The sequence below is a fragment of the Glycine max genome, chromosome 6 (genome assembly GCF_000004515.6).
Source record: "Glycine max cultivar Williams 82 chromosome 6, Glycine_max_v4.0, whole genome shotgun sequence".
NCBI classification, from domain to species: domain Eukaryota; kingdom Viridiplantae; phylum Streptophyta; class Magnoliopsida; order Fabales; family Fabaceae; genus Glycine; species Glycine max.
In genome coordinates this window covers 11,356,866-11,376,116 of record NC_038242.2, presented here as the reverse complement: position 1 = coordinate 11,376,116, position 19,251 = coordinate 11,356,866, and the positions used below count along the sequence as shown (strand labels likewise).

At 35.4% G+C, this 19,251-nt stretch overlaps 2 protein-coding genes across 8 annotated transcripts; both read left to right on the top strand.

The window, feature by feature from the left end:
• Nucleotides 1-4,543: 4,543 nt before the first annotated feature.
• On the top strand, nucleotides 4,544-9,040 carry LOC100814724 (uncharacterized). Its single transcript, XM_003526735.3, has 8 exons — nucleotides 4,544-5,025; nucleotides 5,704-5,851; nucleotides 5,959-6,109; nucleotides 7,150-7,275; nucleotides 7,375-7,455; nucleotides 7,628-7,820; nucleotides 7,898-8,168; nucleotides 8,517-9,040. Exons 1-8 carry the CDS (start codon nucleotides 4,825-4,827, stop codon nucleotides 8,780-8,782), a joined length of 1,437 nt encoding a protein of 478 aa, XP_003526783.1. The 5' UTR covers nucleotides 4,544-4,824; the 3' UTR covers nucleotides 8,783-9,040.
• Nucleotides 9,041-11,610: 2,570 nt separating this feature from the next.
• On the top strand, nucleotides 11,611-18,910 carry LOC100784082 (COP1-interacting protein 7). 7 transcript variants are annotated; one of them, XM_041016471.1, is made up of 12 exons: nucleotides 11,612-11,990; nucleotides 12,428-12,475; nucleotides 12,724-12,831; nucleotides 14,014-14,199; nucleotides 14,288-14,399; nucleotides 14,480-14,513; nucleotides 14,708-14,775; nucleotides 14,901-14,935; nucleotides 15,021-15,173; nucleotides 15,312-17,794; nucleotides 18,310-18,381; nucleotides 18,524-18,910. In XM_041016471.1, the coding sequence occupies exons 3-12, from the start codon at nucleotides 12,761-12,763 to the stop codon at nucleotides 18,589-18,591; spliced, it is 3,282 nt and encodes a 1,093-aa protein (XP_040872405.1). In that variant the 5' UTR covers nucleotides 11,612-11,990; nucleotides 12,428-12,475; nucleotides 12,724-12,760; the 3' UTR covers nucleotides 18,592-18,910. The 7 variants fall into 7 exon arrangements, with proteins under 7 accessions (XP_006581700.1, XP_040872405.1, XP_040872406.1 ...); XM_041016474.1 differs by having other exon boundaries at nucleotides 11,613-11,990; nucleotides 14,708-14,748; XM_006581637.4 differs by lacking the exon at nucleotides 12,428-12,475 and having other exon boundaries at nucleotides 11,611-11,990; nucleotides 18,551-18,910.
• The last annotated feature ends 341 nt before the right edge of the window (nucleotides 18,911-19,251 follow it).

The window sequence follows — 19,251 nt, the reverse complement described above, 5'->3', positions numbered from 1 at the left end:
TGTATCAATAACAAAACAAAATATAATTTCATTTCATCAAATAAACCTTTGGATTTCAAAGATATGTCAGGTCAAACAATCACACAAGATGGTGAAACTACACAAAACACAATTATATTACTTATCATGCAATTAGTCTCAAAGGAATCAAAATTTCATCATAAAAGGATAAATAGATTTTTGAACTAGCATCTACTATTTTTAAATGTTTGAGATAGTAAATAACACTACTAATAATTATATGAAAATTACAAACTTACACGACACATGCAAGCCTACCCTACAACTAGGAGTTTGAACCTTCACCTAACCATTTTGACCTTTTATGCATCATCAGCTAAAACACTAAGAATTGGTTTATGGGAATGTACATGTAAAAATGAATCATCTTTGTATCGATTATGATTCTAGTCTTATGGTGAAATTTGTGATCCATGGAGTTAGAGCTGGTTGTTCTTTTCGATCAATGGTTGATACCATTCATTGGTGGCTTTTGAAGGATTGACATGTTGGAATTGACCATGAGTATAGGGAACATAATAATGTAGCTGACTTCTTAGTCAATGTGGCTCATGTTTATAGTGTTGATTTACACATTTTACGGGACCCCTCACGTGGGTACTTTTTTGTTTCTTGTTGAAAATGTTATGGATCTCCCTATGACTCATAGTATTTTATTGTTAGTTAGTTTGTTTGGGCTTTATTCCTTCCTTTAAACCAACAAAAAAATTGAAAACCCCAAAAATAAAAATAAAAACCCACAAAAAATTGATGCTCATAAATAGAATGAGAAAGAAAGACAATGAAGGTACCAACCAAGAATGATGCTAAAAGGTGGAAATGAACGAATGACAAGGATGATAGGGAGTGAACAATTGAAGCCTTAGAGGAACAAGATGCAAAGGTTGAAACTCAAAGGAATAAGGGGATAGAACTTACTCAACAATGACTTTTGCTTTGGGGAGACAATACCCAAGAGTCAAAAGAAAGTTAGAGGCAAAGAGTTGTGATGCTATTAGGGTTGGGTTAAGGTTAAAATGAAAGAAAGAAATAAAAAAATATTTTATTTATATCAAGGTTGTTTTTCTCTTGAGACTAGTATACTCAAGTTGGTTTGAGCAATAATAGTTGAAAATTTTAGACTTCAACCCGACTATATTTATCTAAATCAAACTTTTTTATTCACCTGATGACTTGTCATAAATTAACCGTTTTGTCCATTTTTCCCTTAGGTTGCTTGATTTTGTTGATAACCCCTACAAACATATTGATGCAAACCTTTTGTAGGCAAAAAAATTTAGGTAATTTTTCACCATTTCTAGCTTAATTGTACTAACGAGGAACTAAAATCAACCAAGCAATTTTAAAGAACATCTAATCAACATTATCTTATAACTTCTTTAAGTGAATTCTTGGGCCACGTCCTATCTTCTCCTACTGAATTTTGTGCACATCATGAATGAACTCTTCAATAATTATGGCATTGTTAGTGGTTCCTCTTCTTGTAAAAAAAAAAACCTAGCTTGGAAGGAACAAATGATGTCATTTAGCAAAGATTGTGATTTATTCACCATAATCATAGTAATAAAATTCTTATAATTTCTTTTATTATTTACCCTTGTGTACTATACTTTGAGTATTAATTAGTAGGAAGGAAATAAATTCATAGCAAAGGGATCATGAATAAGCTTTCAAATGTCATCATTAATTAGGTGTCAATATTGCTTAAAAAATATATGGCTTAGGGTTTGCTATATGGTATTGTAGGTTTGCCATTTCTCTTCTAAGTTATTGGCACAAGAATAATCACCTCTACAATTTATTTGCCACGTGAACCTTCCCTAGTGTGTCCAAATCCATCAAATCATATTGATCCATGACTCGCATTAGCGTCTCAACCTTATTTGAGAGAAATTAGGATCCAAGGTAATTGTAGAGATGAGTTAAGATTATTTGTGACTCCAAATATGGACATAATAAGATGACATAGAGCTTGCATATAAACTAGTATATATTCACTACTTTCCCCTCAGTGTAACACTAGCCTTATATCAATAATAATAACCCTAAGATTATTTCCTTTTTTCACCAAAACCCTATGTCTGTGTGCCTCCACAATAGATATTGGGTTATGACTAAGTTTATTTCAAAAAGTTATTGTTCTCCTATAAGAAATATGGGTTTCCATGATCATTGAGAAAAATGCTTTTGTTTCCCGTAAAATTTCCAACATTTGCCTATTTGCTCGACCATTATTTGCCCATATGACATTCCAGAGGAAGATAAATTCTTCTTCAATTCCTTCATGAGAAATTAATAATAAAAGAAAGACCCAATAAGTAATATGCTATGCATGAACCTCCATCTTTATTTCTCATATTCATGGTGTCTTTACCACCATTTTTTTTTTGCAAAAGGCATTGACTATTTCATCCTTTTATGGAAAAATTGGTGGTGGTGATTTACCAATAAAAGATTGTGGTTACCTTCTACATATTTAACATTCATCATTTCAAAATATTTGAGTTGAGGAGTTTGACTTTAGATGTAGGACGTAAGTGGCTTGTAACATGTACATCATTGTATGAAATAGTTTTGGGAGACATGTAACACTTTTCATGTTCACCATCAACCACAACATTATTAATCCCTGTGTGAATAAATATAGGTCATGATGTGTGAGTACCATGTCCTTTAACTTTGTAGAATTAAACTATTCATCACATTTTATTTTTTTCTTAGTCCACATCATTGGTTTGCATGATGATGTAGTTGTAGAGGCATTTGATCAAATTATTTTACACATGAGTTAATGTTTAGATTGTTTCCTTTAATTATTGAACCACTCACAACCTAATTAGTGACAGAATCATTCCCATTGAAATGATTTATAATTTGAATTTTCTTTCCTTTTTTTTAATTCCATTCTTGCCAGTTAATGAGGTTCATTTTTATCTTTATGTGTATAACTAGCCAATCACCACGCAAATCTCCCTTCTTGTTATTGGCACACACATTAATTATGGATATATCCTTTATTTTTTTTTATTAAGTGTTGCTGCCTTCTTTCTCGCCTCATTATGATTTTGTGTTGTCTCCTCAAGTTTACAGGTGGACATTTGTTTTCCATTTCTAAGTTTGTAGCTTTTACAATAACTTCATCGATATTACCTACCAAATAAAAAGCTTGTTCAAGCAGAGCATCTAATTCTCTAGAAAGTCGCCACTACCTCCACCACACATTTGCGAGCCACGTGATCCTGGTAGTCATAACGGGTGCAATTGATGTGCATTCCTTCACATTCAACCTTATACCAATGCCTATTCAACTAGACATTGCTTGCAATTGAATGTGTCAAGTTTATTTCAATATAAACCCTAACGAATCTCTTCCTCTTCACCTTTATTGACTTCCTCGTTACTAATGTCATGACTAGCAAATAACTTTCATCATACTACACTAGATTTATGTTATATTCGATAGAACATTTTAGTTAGCTTATAGCTTTTTTTACTAGCTGAAAAACTCATTTGACTATTCGGTGAACAAACTATTTTTAGTAATTTCTAATATTTTTTAAAACACTACTTGAAACAACATTTTTTAAAGCGTTGGTTTCTAACTTTTTATAGTTTTTTGCACTTTTATCCTTAATATATTTATTCATTTTTCTTATTACCTTTTTTTAAAATAAATAATGATTTTATTATTTTTTTATCATTTTATACTTTTTAGTTACTTCAATAACTAATTTTACCAAACACTTTTGATTTAATAAACTAACTTTTCATCTCCCAGCTACCAATTTTAAGCTTTTAGCTACTAGCTAGCTTTTCAGTTGGTTTTGCCAAACATGGCCTTAGACTAGAGAATTTGATTCACACCATGGTATAGTCAACCTTCACTATAGGACAAACAAAAATATGGACTCTAGTTTGTGACGGATGAAATCTCTTGTTGTATCAAACTCTATCATATAAAAACCTTTATTCAGATGCATGATATTAAAAATCATGTAAGTGTCGTCATTTTTCAGCCTATCATTCGTTGTATTAAAACCAACAATCTTTCACAAGACTTTAATCACAAATGAATCATATAAGGATTACACAATTCCTTGAAAACTTGACCATCCAAAAATACCTTGAGCAACAATCTATCTCTTTCGTCATGTACCATGCAATCATCTTTTGCGCAAAAATGACATCTCACACATGTGGACTTTATCTATATTGATGGAACCAATCATTTAAAAAAAAATATTTTTTCATTTTATTACCTTTCATTGCCATCTTTCTCAAGTTACTTTTCTATTTTATTATGTGATAAAAATTGCTACTCATGTCGTTTTACAGAAAAACACAAATCATTCCATATAATAAAATGTCTAGATTCAAATATATAAAATTCCATCATTCACCGATGAAATCAACAAAAATATAGAAAATAAATCAAAATAATAAACACATAAAGAATAAAGCTATAGTGACTTGATTAAAAAAAATAAAAATACACAAGGCCTGGTAAAATATTCAATGGGCAGGATTTCTCTTTATTTTAATTTTACGTATTTATAAGCGCTCGCAAAGCAGTGAAGACTTGAGAGAGGGAGAGAGAGAATCCAAATTCGGATTTTTGAAACGGGATCGACTCCATTCCTCTTCTTCTTCACTGTCACACACACTCACACACTCCTGTCCATCGTTTCTCCCCACTGATTCACGAAACCCTAATTTTTCGTGGTTCCTCTTCTGGGGAGCGAAGATTTAGGGTTAGATTGAGCTGAGGTGGCAGATGCAGCAGCATCTCCTCTGAGAAAAAAAATGGAAGGTGGCAAGAGAATTACGGTGAGCCCTCGACCTTGCTGCGGCCGCAGAATCGTTGCCGCGAAGAAGAGACCGCGTGCGAACGATGGCTTCGTCAACAGCGTCAAGAAACTACAGAGACGCGAAATCAGCTCCAAGCGTGATCGCGCTTTCACCATGAGCGACGCTCAAGAGAGATTCCGGAATATTCGCTTGCAGGTCCCATTTCCCCAACTTTTTTTTTGTTTCGCTTTTTAAAAGTTTGTGTTTGAATCCTCCGAACGTGAATGGAATTTTTGGTTAGGGCTCAGCGTAAAAAAAATCTGGTTGGATCGGGTTAGAATGTCGTGTATTTGTGTTGTGTGGTGCCTTTTGCCCTAATTTTGAAGCTGCAGTTTTAAATAAATTAGCATAATCTTGGTAAATTTTGTGAGTTTAGGGCCTGCTGATTATTGATGGATTGAAGCATTGTATCTTTGATGCAGAATGACCATGTCGACTGTGTTTAAGACAAAGTTTGTGTTTGATTTTAGTAACTCTTGGTGTGTACTATATTTGTATTTGTATTTGGTGATTTGATAGATGGTAAGGACTAGAACACTACTCTCACCCTGCCGCTTGCTTTTGTTTTCGATACCTCTGCCTGAAACAACATGGGATAATTCGACTAGAAAAGTGTTGTGGCGTTTTTGTTTGTATCAATCCCCCTAGGCTTGTGTTTGGTATAATATTTTAAATTATTGTTTCTAGTGGTATAACAATCCTGCATCACTTGTTCTGTTTTAAATAATTGATGTTGAAGACTCTTCTGTTTTTGATAGTGAGATGTGTACTTTACTGTATGTACGTATGCCCATTTCCCTGCACTTGTGACATGTCTGATGGTTCTGTTTACAGGAAGAATATGATACGCATGATCCGAAAGGTCCTTCATCTATGGTGTTGCCGTTTCTGAGAAAAAGATCAAAGATTATTGAGATTGTAGCAGCACGCGATATTGTTTTTGCTCTTGCACAATCGGGTGTTTGTGCGGCATTTAGCCGAGGTAGTATTAATATCTGCTAATTGTATGCTTTTTAATTCTATTTGTGCCTTTAAAATGGATATATTGTATATGTGACGTCACTGATGTGGTCCAACTGTTTGATGCAGAGACCAATCAACGGATATGCTTTTTGAATGTTAGTCCTGATGAAGTTATAAGAAGTCTGTTTTATAACAAAAATAACGACTCACTTATCACAGTTTCTGTATATGCTTCAGACAGTTACAGTTCTTTGAAGTGCAGAAGCACAAGGATTGAGTATGTATTGTTCTTTGTTTTTTGTAACATTTACTCTTACTCCCAGTAATCCTGGATAGCAGTGCGTAGCAGTGGGCCGCAAAAACGTTATAGTGCGATAGCTGCTATTCTGAAATCTTTTATATAGTTTATATAATGTATTGGTGGTCAATAGTGACAAATAGTGGTGCTATAGTGCCGGAGTGCTCCCTAGTCGCGACAATAAGAATGTAGTAGTGTCTTGGTTTACTGGTGTGGCATTGTAGCAGCTATCCGCCTATCCCAGAGTGGAATAGTGGGCGCAATTGCGGTGGTGGAGTGGGCACAACTCTGAAACTTGAAGGAAATCCCCCAAATGCCCTTAATTTGTGACTGCCAGGGGGTATTTTGGGGATTTTAGTTGTGCATGAGCCTTCAAAGGGGAAAATACCCTCGACAAGTTATTTCTCCCTCCTTGTCTCCTGTGCGTGTGATGTAGCCTCTATTTCCGGTGACCCACTCCGTTTCCCAGCAATCCTCTCCGTTTTCCGGCAACCCACTTCTTTTTTCCCCCTCTTCCACTCCTGCAGGCTGAAACCCATTTTCCTTCTTTCTCTTCTTCCTTTGCTTGCTTTTCTTCTTCTCTCCTTTCTTTTCTAGATAGGAATTGTCAATCACGATCTTTCTAAATCCAAATTTTCTTTATCATTTTCACCACTATTGTAGATTTTGTTATTGGAAATTGAAATCCCAAAAGCCCTAAGCCCTCACTTCAGAGGGCTTTTTTTGGAACCAACACATAGAGCCGCTATCCTGTTCACTGCAGCTGTTATTCAGCCTGCTATTTGGTCTGGCTGTAGCCACTACACTAAACTAGTCTGCTACAGTGTTCAGGGGCCACTCTGCACTGCTCCACCGCAATAACATGCTATTGAAACCCTTCTCCCCACTCTCAAAAGAGAAGGATAGAGAAAACAAAATTGCTCATGTTGCACAATAACTAAAAGAAAAGCAGTTAATGGAATTAGTTGGATGTCCAGGTTTGAGTTGTGTTCTATGCTAAGATTTTGTGTCATTGTCAGATATATAAGGAGGGGTACACCAGATGCTGGCTTTGCTCTTTTTGAATCCGAGTCTCTGAAGTGGCCAGGTTTTGTTGAGTTTGATGATGTAAATGGGAAGGTATTAACGTACTCTGCTCAAGACAGGTTTGTGTTTTACTGTTCTGATTTTTTGCATGGGGATATAATTATTATTATGTCAAGGCTTCTTGATAGAAATACTTATTTTTCCTTTTAATCCTGTAGCATATACAAGGTATTTGACCTGAAAAACTATACGATGCTGTACTCTATTTCGGATAAAAATGTCCAAGAGATTAAGATCAGGTAATTTTTCTTGACGTTCTTGTATTACTTTCACTTTTACAACTTTCTGAAATTATATCACATTAACTATTAAATTTTTAAGAATATATTAGTTTTTCTACATTTTATAGTTTCTTTGGGTGATCCTGGTTTCTTTACACTCCTTTGCTCTTGTTTGATGGTTTTGTTTTAGCCCGGGAATCATGTTGTTGATTTATGCTAAAGCAAGTAGCCATGTCCCCCTTAAAATCCTTTCAATAGAAGATGGTACTATTTTGAAGTCATTCAGTCATCTCCTTTATCGGAATAAGAAGGTAGATTTTATTGAACAGTTCAACGAAAAGCTACTTGTAAAGCAAGAAAACGAGAACCTCCAAATTCTTGATGTAAGCAATTTTCTCCTTTAAGTGTATTGTGTATACATGATTCTACATCCAGTCATCTGACTTTTAATTAATTTTAGGTGCGGACTTTTGAACATACGGAAGTTTGCAGAAGTGAATTTATGACACCGTCTGCATTTATTTTTCTATATGAGAACCAATTGTTCCTAACATTTCGAAATCGTACTGTGGCTGTGTGGAACTTCCGTGGAGAGCTGGTAACTTCTTTTGAGGATCACCTCTTGTGGCATCCTGACTGCAACACCAACAATATATATATAACCAGTGACCAGGATCTTATCATATCCTACTGTAAAGCTGATTCTGATGATTCGTTGTCTGAAGGAAATGGTACCCCCCTTCCCCCGGTCTGCCCACTTTATACAAAGGGAGAGATATTTTTTGCCAGTTGTAGAATCATCAGACCTAAGTTTAGCTAAATGTTTCACATTTTGACTTAATACGTCATAATATAAAACATGATAGCAAATCATATTAAATAAATATAGTTTGCAATGTGTCAGTGATCATTCTATATATTTTGCCAAGGAGCATATGTTTCACATTTTGACTTAATACGTCATAATATAAAACATGATAGCAAATCATATTAAATAAATATAATTTGCAATGCGTCAGTGATCATTCTATATATTTTGCCAAGGAGCATTACTGATGGGATTTGTTTCTTTTATGCAGCAGGTTCCATCAACGTCAGCAACATCTTAACTGGCAAGTGTCTGGCCAAAATAAGAGCAAGTAACAGCTTTCCAGTGGATAACAGTTGCAGTGACAATCCTTCAGGTAGCTGTTGTTGTAATTCAAAGAAGCGAAAACATGGATCCAAGACGAGGAGCACTGTTGCAGAAGCCTTGGAAGACATTACTGCTCTCTTCTATGATGAAGAGCGCAATGAAATCTATACAGGCAACAGGCATGGACTAGTTCATGTCTGGTCCAACTAATGGATATATTATTGAATGTTCTGTTGCACTTTGTTTTTCTTAGTGGGTACATTGATTATTCTGATCTGCTATTGAGAACTTTTGGGGGGATGTAACTATAAGTGCCTTTGAATCATTCATTTTTTTTTCTCTTGACATTTACGCCTTAGGCGAGTTTGTTCGGTAGTTGTAAGAGGTGTATGAAGATGCTGTTAACTCACCGGATGTTGCTTCTGCTGTAATCTATATTTTTACATTAATGGAGCGGCTTCGATGGAATTTAGCATGTGAATTATGCTAACCTGTATTCTCTGCCCATCTCTTTCTTCTTTTTCTCCTTTTGCCCCTCGTGGCATAGTGGATTGATTCATAATTCCTTTGCACACATCACATGGATTGTAAGGGCCGCGATGCCAAACAAGAGGTAAAAGTCCAAAAGCAATCAATAATCAGTAGAGTGGTAGCTTTACGATTTGCTAACCTTTCCTTCTCAAGTTTCCGGTACTCCAATCAAATTCACTTTTTTGTGTTCTATTCTATCCTACTTTTTCCTATAGTTTCTTTTCTGCCAGCTACCATCTAGTCCTAGGAAAAGCTGACACACTAAACTTTGCCTTCCACTTTCACTGAACGGCCGGTTAGGGATGAAGTGGAATCCACCTTGGTCGTGGGCCGGTTTACGACATTTGATAGGAAGTGATATAGGAAGGAAGGTATATATAATTTTACAATTGTTACGGATAGCATTATTCAAATTTTACATCAGAAAATTTAGGGTTATCTATATCAAGTTATTTGTGAAGCACACGATTAAAAGTACAATTAGATCCGTAAAATTAATTACTTGCCAGGCTACTTGCTCGGTGTGATTTTGTTTTCTTTCGCTAAAATTAATCATTTTACTTTTTAAAATTTATAAGAATCGGTGCATTTTTCTCTCTCTTGCTGAGGAAAAGTTGATATGATTAATGATTCAGATCTTGGATCTGGTCCCTGCCTCTGCGCTTCATGCAGTCGTTTAATCATCTAAGCGGATCCTAGACTGATTGATATAATCAAATTTTGTGTTACATGTGCGACATGGACACAAACAAAAATTAGGTTATGATTTCTTTATTTAATCTCTTACTTTGTTCTCATCTCATTTAAACGAAAGTTCGAGCATATTCAATAGAATAAAAATATGATAGTGAAACAATTTAAAATTATATAAAATACAAGTAACTTAATAATAGTTTAAAGTTTCAAAATGCTTATAATAATTATCCACCGTACAACAAAGTAACCAAATTCAGCGTAAATAAATAATGGGCAAATTTCATCCACACCCCTAAGATTTAACAAATTTTTAATTTATAGTTTTTTCCCCATCACAAACTTCTCTTAATTTGTATAAAAATATAATACCGTATACCCTTCCAATTAACACATTCTATAATTTTTTATGCAGTTATACAGATTAAAGGAAGTCAAACTAATGTAAAAAACTGGAGTATTTATATTTTAAGCGATACACATGTAATTTACCCCTATATATATGAATAAATAATCAATTCGATTCATAAAAAAATTACTTGACTCAGTTGTTACAGAAAAAAAATCATTGAATAGTCCCCTAAAATTAAAAATTATAATGTGTGACATTTTAATTCTTTATCATTTCAACTCATATCTTCAAGAAGCAACTCAGCTGATCAATAATTTTCTCAAATGCTAAATTAATACTCATTTATTTTTTTAGAAATAAAACATGTATTAAAAATAGAAACAAATAATTAAAAAGCTAAAATATTTACGCTTGTAATATTAAATGATTATTTAGAAACTTTTTCTAAAAAAAAACTAAATTAAATCAAGTGATTTTTCAAAGAGTAAATTAGGCGTTTGTTGTAGATAAATAAATATGGGAAAGGCTTTCGCTATTTGTCTACTTCGTAGAGCGCGTACCTTTTTCTGACGAGTGACGAGGATAAGACGAGAGAGGGACAAGATAAATAGACGGAATTGTATATGTTGTGATTGTTGTCCCTATATATCCGTATCTTAAATAAAAAGAAATTAGACGGATTTGTACCAAAATATATTATCATAGAGACATTTATTTTTGTTGAATTTGAGGGTCATGCATGTTGCACACACGTAAATTACCGACAATGGACAAGTTATCTTATGGGAGTAGATACAAATTTCAAATTTGACGAGGAACGTGTATATGTGTGGATCTGGAAACCCCAAATGCACGCGTGTTGTGCATTTGGTTGCGGTGAGAATTGTCGTTTATTCTCATTTCTCAAACCCAATCTGTGTCTCTCTTGATTTGTCCACCTGCCCGTTGCTGAATAACGCCCACACACAATATACTTAAATTACTCACACAAATGTATTCATCCCATCTCATTCTCATCCATCAATGCAAAGATAAACCCCCACAACATAATTTAATTAAAGGAATGCCGAAATAAAAGTAAAGTTATTTTTATTGGAGTTCCTTTTTTCTTTTTTTAATAATATTACAATAAAATTTGAATTTAAAATGAGTCTATCCAACTCTCAGTTATTAGATTTACCTTAATGGATACTAGAACTAATCTTGTTTAACTTGAGTAGAGTTATTTATTAATGACAAAAATCTTCCTCTAAATACTTATAACGTGTTTGATTGGACATTCAGTCAATTGACATGTCTTAAGTCAGGAAGTAAAAATTCTAATTTCTGTGTTATTTTGTAAATTTGCATGTGAATTTATTATAAAACATGAATCACCGACTTAGAACCAAACTCTTTATTGATACGTTTGAATAGTATAATTCAAATTTAAAATTATTAATTAAATTAAAATAATCTTATAAGTTGATCTACTTTATTTTATTGAAAGGAGGGAAAGGAAAAACCGAGAGAAGAAAAGTGGTAGTAAGCGTGAGAGGCACGCGCGGGAAGAAGAAAGCACATTTGACACTATGGAGTAGCGTGTTGAGCATTAGTGTAGTGTGGTTACCTTGGCGGACCACAACACACATCACTGTGTCTTTCTTCTTACATACCTCGCTCATCACTCATTGCTCATCTCGCAGATTCAAATTCGCCTCAGTCTCTAACTCTCGCTCTCAGTTTCAGCACAGTTTTTTCGAAAATCATTTTCTCTTTCTCTTCATTTCTCTCTGTCTGATATGAACAACAAAACTCGTTCTCAGATCTCAAACGGTGGTAGTTAGAAGAGCAAGGTGAGAGGTGAGAGTTTCGAACACCTTTCTCTTGCTCCATCATCTTCTTGTTCTATTGCCATTGGTTTTAAACTCGCTCCCCCGCTTTGGTCATTTTTGAAGAATCCAAGATTTGCTCGCTTATCCGCTATTCTGCAATTTACGCTTTCTGCGATTTATCTTATCTTTTTGTTTTTTGTTTTTTTGATAGAGATGGTAGGTGTCGTGCTAGATCTGACTTCAATGCACGCATATCTAGCTGTTTCGTTTTCTCTCTTGATCCGAATATCGCCTTTTGATTGTAACCGCGCGTCGTTTTATTGTGTTTCGGAACCTTTTTTTTTTGTTTTCCTTTGTTTGTTTCCTTGTGCTGTTTATTATTCTTTTTTTTTTGGTTCGTTTTTCTGAAATGAGAATTTTCTGTTTTGTTTTTGTTTTTTTGTTCATGGTAATGATGTGAAACAGAAGAGTTTGCTGATAATCAGACTGTCATATTTGAAAAGAAAACGTTTCGTAAGTTTTTTAAGCACTCTTTATTTACATTGTGTCTTTATCGACCTTTTTTCTATATTATATTTAGTTTAATTGTAGCATAATTTCCGTGTTACTGTTAAGGATGGTTTAAAATTTTATAATTTAAGATAGTGAAGTGTTATTTAGTTGCATGAATATGGTGGCTGTTTATTATTGTTCTCAGAGTATTGAATAAATTCAGAGTGAAATTGAGCATGTATTTTCTCTACTTGCTGTTTTTCTTTCAGGTTCACGTTCCTTTGTTTTTCATCTAAATTTTCGGAAATGGAGGAGGCGATAGATGCTACTGCAACTTTGGATTATGCTTCAATTCAGATTTTTCCTAACCTAAAAAGGTTAGCTTTAATGCTTCGTGTTGTTAGAATTGGGCCTCACATGCTTTTTTCATTTTGTAATAATCTCATGGGAACTTATTTTATTATTATATTTTGAAGTTGTTTAAGGATTTCTTATCCTCCTTTTAGATGTTCATTTCCTCCCTTCTCTTCTTTGTGATAGTTTTTCTCTTATATCCAGAGAAAAAAAAACCCTTATCATTTTATCATTTTAAAGTAAAAACCGTTCTCGGTATTTGACTTTTATTGCAAAATGTGACATTGCTGAACTAAAAACTTGGAAAAACTTCATATTTTTGAGGAAATAGTATTAGTATATGTACATTTCTATTTTTTAATAGTAGAAAGCAGAAATGAAGGAACAAAGGGCATGATTTTCCTCTAATTGTAAAAGATGATGTTTATGATGTCCTTTAAAGAATTTCAAAATGGAATATATTCTGTGGGAGAATTCCAAATGAAAACCTAATCATAAAATGAAATGAAATATCCCAGCTATACTATATGGTAGTAGTGAATGCTGGACTTAAAGGGACAACATGTGAGAAAGATGGGAGCAGCAAAAATGAGAATGTTAACATGGATGTGTGGTCCTGCTAGAAAGGATAGAAACCGGAATGACGTTACACAAGAGAAGATTGGTGTAGTACCCATTGCGGAAAAGATGACAAAAAATCGATTAAGGTGGTTTGGGCATGTACAAAGAAGGTCTCAAGAGGCGCCAATTAGAAGAGTAGATTGCATGTTTTTTAGCCCGGGAAAAGAAGAAGAGGGAGACTGAAAAGGACGTTGGAGGAAATCATCAAGGGAGATCTTAGACTTAATAATATTTTTGAAACTTTGATTTTTAATCGTGCCGAAAGGCATCGTGTGATCCATGCAGTCGACCTCACCTAGTGGGATAAGGCTTTGTTGTAGTTGTTGTTGTTCAGTTCCACCTCTAGATCCAACCCCATCATTTAAAAGGATAATATCAATTTTCACTGAGGTTAAAAGAGACCTGTAAAATAAAACGTGAATAATTTTCACTTTTAAATCAATAATAGATTATATCATTAGCTTCCTTCAGTACTATCAATTGTGCATTAAATAGTTTATGCTTAATCTGTTCCCTATGTGAATGTTATAAATTTTGTTTTTTTACTGGATATTTACATATTTCTCTCTGTGGTGGTGGGATAGGTATGAGGCATTTGTCTGTAAGGGGAAACAATCCGACAAAGTAGCAGCTGGACATTTGGAACATTTGTTGCCTCATTTACCTGCAATAAATGATTTACATGCTGAAGGATTTGATACAAACTTTGATCTTAAATTACCAGAAAATCTGCATGGTGCTGAATGGTTTTCCAAAGCAACTGTTCAAAGGTTTCTATCAAAGAATGGTTTATTTATTTCTCCTTTGCATTTACTTATAGGAAAAGCTTACTAGCTCTAATATTATTTTTCTTCTTAGGTTCCTTCATTTTGCTAGTTCACCAGATTTGATACATGCCATCAGTAGTATCCTAGATGAGATGTCTCAGTTGGAGGATTCAAAGGAATTTCATGTTTCTTTGTATGGGAAGGTGATTCTCTGTCTTTTATTAAATCAATACTGGAATTTGATGTGTTAAGTTTCTGATTAGTGTTTGTCTTCTGAAATTAGGGCAATCAGGATCATCTTGAAAGTGGGGAAAAAGGTAATTTTAACTAAATTCTATGTAGTTTGATTCTTGATTCTTGATTCTTGATTCTTGTTTGTTACCACCAACCAATGGGACTAGGTGTCAGGTTTCTGATATCTTTTGTATGATAATATTTTATTTGCCATAAATAGCTTCATCATTGTTCTCTGTAGTTTCTGTTGATTTTAATTGTATTTCCCACTTGACAGATGGTACCTATAGCTCTCATGGTGAAGCACCAACCTCCAAAGTAATGCCTTTTCTCCAATGCTTTAGAGTGGGTTCATTTTGCAAATTCATTCACACTATTAGTCTATTATAAAAAAAGCAACTTATTTAATTGTCAGGTTTTTACTTGATTTTACATTGTGTTTCCTCTAACAATTTATTGCATATGAACAGCCTGAAGTTAACATTGTGTCATCCGATGCTTCAAAGTATGTTCTTGTGACTGTTACATTACATTTAGCAGATATAGATTGGCTGCACCCACTATTAAGCTTTCTGAAAATATGCTGCCAGGAATGAATTGTTACGAGCAATGGACCTAAGACTAACAGCTTTGAGCGACAAGTTAGCTGAAACTTTTAGCAAGGCCACTGGTGCTACATGCTCCCCGGAAGATCTGACTTGTTTAGCTAAATTTTCTCAACATTTTGGTGCCACTAATATAGAGTAAATTTCAGACTGATTTAATATAATATGTTCATTGGCCCTAAGAATGTAGACTTGCAAGTTCTGGATTGGACTTGTGTATTTTTTATTTAAGACATTGCTAAGCATGTGTTCTATGCATTGTGTCTATGTTCTCAGGCATTCTTTATGCAAGTTTATAGAACTTACTCAAAAGAGCCAGGATGTTGCCCCCCTGAGCAAAGAAACAACCTTGCACTCATGTGATGTGACCAAAGATGATGCAAACGAGGCTGTTAAAAACCTGCAGGTTTCCAAACCATTACCTTCAGATACACCAGTTAAGTATGGTGTTTCACCAGCAAAAGCGGCCCAAGTTGAGAGACACAGTTCAACAGAAAGTGAGGAATCTTCTAACTCTAGTGATGAGGACCAAAGATCTGCCGAGAGAAGTCGTTCTCTAGTAAGATCTGCAACACCCAGAAGGTCAGCATCCCCAATGCGAAGGGTCCAAATAGGAAGAGCTGGACCCCGCAGAGCTGCTGCATTAACTATCAAGAGCCTCAATTATTTTCCTGGCAGAGAGAGGATAACTGTACAAGATGCTGCTGAAAATGACTTTGAAGGGGAAGTATCTGAACTACCCAATAAAAAGTCAGAAATTGATGTAAAGAGGATAACTGTACAAGATGCCATCAGTCTTTTTGAAAGCAAACAGCGGGATCAAACTACAGATATTCAGAAGAGGAAGTCATTAGCAGATGTTTCTGTTAGTACAAATAAATCTGTATTGAGAAGATGGAGTGCCGGTATGGGGGAAACCTCTGTTCAAGACCAGCCAGAATATGTTCCTGAAGATCCTGTTCCAGTGACTTCTAATGATGTGGTACATGCTGAGGCTCCTAGAAATTCAGAAGTAGGAGTGGTGTCTGATTTTATTTCGGAATGTCACAATAATAATGAGATCACTGATCATGATGTAAAACCAGAAAGACAGGAAAATATAGGTTATGTTGCTGTAGATAATCCAGATGAAACCAACCCAACAGTAAAACAGGAAACTAACAAAAAGTTAGCAGCATCAGCAGAGTGGAATCAACGAAAGCAAGAAGAGTTCAACCAAATTCTTAAAAAAATGGTCGAAAGCAAGCCTGTTTTATTTGGGAAGTCCCAGCCCAGCAGAAACCAGAATATTTCATTTGAGCAGAGAGGAGGGTCTTACGATAATTATAAGGAAAAACGTGATGCAAAACTTCGAGGAGCAAAGGCTGGAAAACAAGTAGAAAAAGAAGCACAATTTCGACAAATGCAGCGACTACTTGATAAGAGGAAGGTTGAAATGTCCAAAAGTGTGAGTGCAAGTAAAAAAAGTTCTCCAAGGTTGCCCCAAAGTTCTCTTAGAAATTCAACTCCACCTGCAAATTCCCCAAAGGAAACCTCTAAACCTTCAACTATGAAAAAAACATCATCTAGAACATCTCCCATGCCTGCTACACGTAAGTCTTGGTCAGCAACACCTTCACCAAGGGCAGCTGGGACATCCCCCGCCAAAGCTCGTGGTGGAATTTCATCTGCTAACAGCACCCCAACACATCGTAAGCCAGTGTCAACATCTGTTCCCCAACCAAGCACCCAAAGGGAAAAATCTCTGCCCCGGAACAGAAATGAGAAAGAACCTCAGACCAATAATGCCAGGAGCCTCAAAAGCATGAATGAGAAGCGGCAGCCAGCTGTCCCAAACAAGAGCAAGGCAGTCAAAGCAAAAGTGACGAAAGCTTCTGAAGAAGCCTCTGTTCCTTCAAAGACTAGCATTGGTAACAAGGGAACCAAGAAAAGCAGTGTGGTGCCATTGGAATCAAAACCATTTCTACGCAAGGGTTCTCGAATGGGGCATGGAACTGCTGATCTTAACAAGAAAAAAGGTCCTCCTAAGATGGACAAATCTCTGAGAGTAAGTGCAGATCTTATTGAAGATCAAGAAAGTGAGTTGGTTGTCAATGCTTCTGACTTGGTCAGTCAGCATTCAGATGGGGACACAATGACACCTATTCATCAGAATGCTGCTACAGAACCAGACCCACAGATACATAACCAATTGCAATGCGGTGAGACAGAAAACTTGGACCAAAATCCTACAGATGGTGAGGTCTTAACATACACAGGAGAGTCTTCCATAAATATAAGGAATGAAGAAGAATCAACCATATCACCTTCTGCCTGGTTGGAGACAGAAGAGGATCTGGAAATGCCCAAGCCATGTGAGGATGACACCTTCCAATCTGCATCTCTAGCCAATGCTGCCCCAGTGGGATCAGCTAGTCCTCGTGTTCGTCATTCTCTGTCACAGATGCTGCAAGAAGAAAGTAGTGAACCTGACACATGTGAGTGGGGAAATGCTGAGAATCCTCCTGCCATGATATACCAAAAAAATGCACCCAAAGGTTTGAAAAGACTCCTGAAATTTGCTCGGAAGAGCAAGGGCGATACAGGTTCCACTGGCTGGTCTAGCCCATCTGTTTTTTCTGAAGGAGAGGATGATGCTGAGGAATTTAAAAATTCTAATAAAAGGAATGCTGATAATCTACTGAGAAAGGCCGCACAAAATGTGAAAAGCTACGGACAACCGAAAAATTCAGTACATGAAGGATATGAAAGAAATTTAGGTACTAGTACATTTCCCCCTTTTGCTTTGTTCTGATTCGAACCTGATGCCATTGCCATAAAGTTTGGTATCCATCAATGTTGTTCACCTTTCTCTTTTATTTCTTCTCCTAACATATTCTAGAAAAGCTCAAAGATTAGATGCTTCCCTTGTGCTCATCCCTATCTGTCTTGAGGTGAAACTCTTGCCTGCATACCTGCTTGCAACGTAGTTAATTAGTGATACCCTACTTAGTTAATGCTTAATATTATCTGGAAGTCTCTGGTTCAGTTATATGGGGCACATCTTGGCTAAACTTATGAAAATGAACTATAGCACCCTTGGGAACAAGGAACTTAGCAGGGACTGTAAGTCAACTCGAAAAGATAATGCTATCATAATTTTATGCTTGTTTCTTCATGCTGTTGTTTATGTTACTCTCAACTGATTGAGACTTGAGAGTCAGTAAGCTGTATTTTTACTAATTCCTCATGTCAATAATATTCTCATCTTCTATAGATTTGTGCCATGCTGCAGGTAGAGATGATGGCAAGGGTTCTCACAAGATGCGAGATGGACGAGATTTAGGTGCTGGTTCAACCACAAGAGGTCAGTCTTTCACTCCATGACCCCAAGACTTGTAAATATGATTTTAGTGCTCCTATATGCCATGGAATCCCACATTTTCTTTTTCACCAATGGTGATCCTTATTAATTCCTTCCTGTTTTGTTTTGCATGTTCATGTTACAGCGTCAAGGTCATTCTTTTCTCTTTCAGCTTTTAGGGGAAGCAAGCCCTCCGAGTCAAAGTTTCATTAGTGCCATGGGAAACTACCATTAATTTTGCCATCATCCCGGCACATGGATTTTGTCAGGTTTAATATGGAGTTCTTCCTATTTCTTCTGCTAGTTGCATCAACTACAGCTAAATCAGAAATAATTTCAGTGCGTTGATGTTATAAATTATATGGCAATGTGGGGTTTGGTGGGAATGCTGTAAATTCATTAAATTGTGACGCGGTATTTCAAAAATTATAATTTATATCATCTGGCTTTCCCTAGGAAATTTTCCTATAGCTGGATTCTTTGTTGTAATGTTGTCCCAAACGTTCATGAATATGGTGCTGTTACTTCGAAATTTTGATCATTGTAGATAACTGAATTATAGTTATCCTTCTCACTCTGAATTCGTAGCTTTTATCCGTGACCCTTGGTGGCTACGAAGAGAAGGAAAAAAAAAATAGAAAGTGTGACGAATGCTTCAATATAGTATTAAAACAGTTCTGCATCATATTTTTTATATAATAAAAAATAACATGCTTTCATTGCATTGATTTCCAACATCTAATCATCGCAAAGCAGATTCCAAAAGTAAAATTCGTCAAAAACACTTTATAATACTGAAACTGAAAACAATCGGTCAAATTGGGTTGAATTATTTTTAACATAAAAATCCAAACATGATAACATTTGGATGGG

Bases quoted from the DNA above. Each gene is read 5' to 3' on its own strand.
- LOC100814724 (XM_003526735.3), top strand. From the start codon at position 4,825: ATGGAAGGTGGCAAGAGAATTACGGTGAGCCCTCGACCTTGCTGCGGC. The intron at 7,276-7,374 runs GTTTGTGTTTTA...TTAATCCTGTAG, and splicing joins ACGTACTCTGCTCAAGACAG to CATATACAAGGTATTTGACC. The intron at 7,456-7,627 runs GTAATTTTTCTT...GTTTTGTTTTAG, and splicing joins GTCCAAGAGATTAAGATCAG to CCCGGGAATCATGTTGTTGA.
- LOC100784082 (XM_041016472.1), top strand. From the start codon at position 12,761: ATGGAGGAGGCGATAGATGCTACTGCAACTTTGGATTATGCTTCAATT. The intron at 14,514-14,707 runs GTAATTTTAACT...CCCACTTGACAG, and splicing joins TCTTGAAAGTGGGGAAAAAG to ATGGTACCTATAGCTCTCAT. The intron at 14,936-15,020 runs GTATGTTCTTGT...ATATGCTGCCAG, and splicing joins GTGTCATCCGATGCTTCAAA to GAATGAATTGTTACGAGCAA.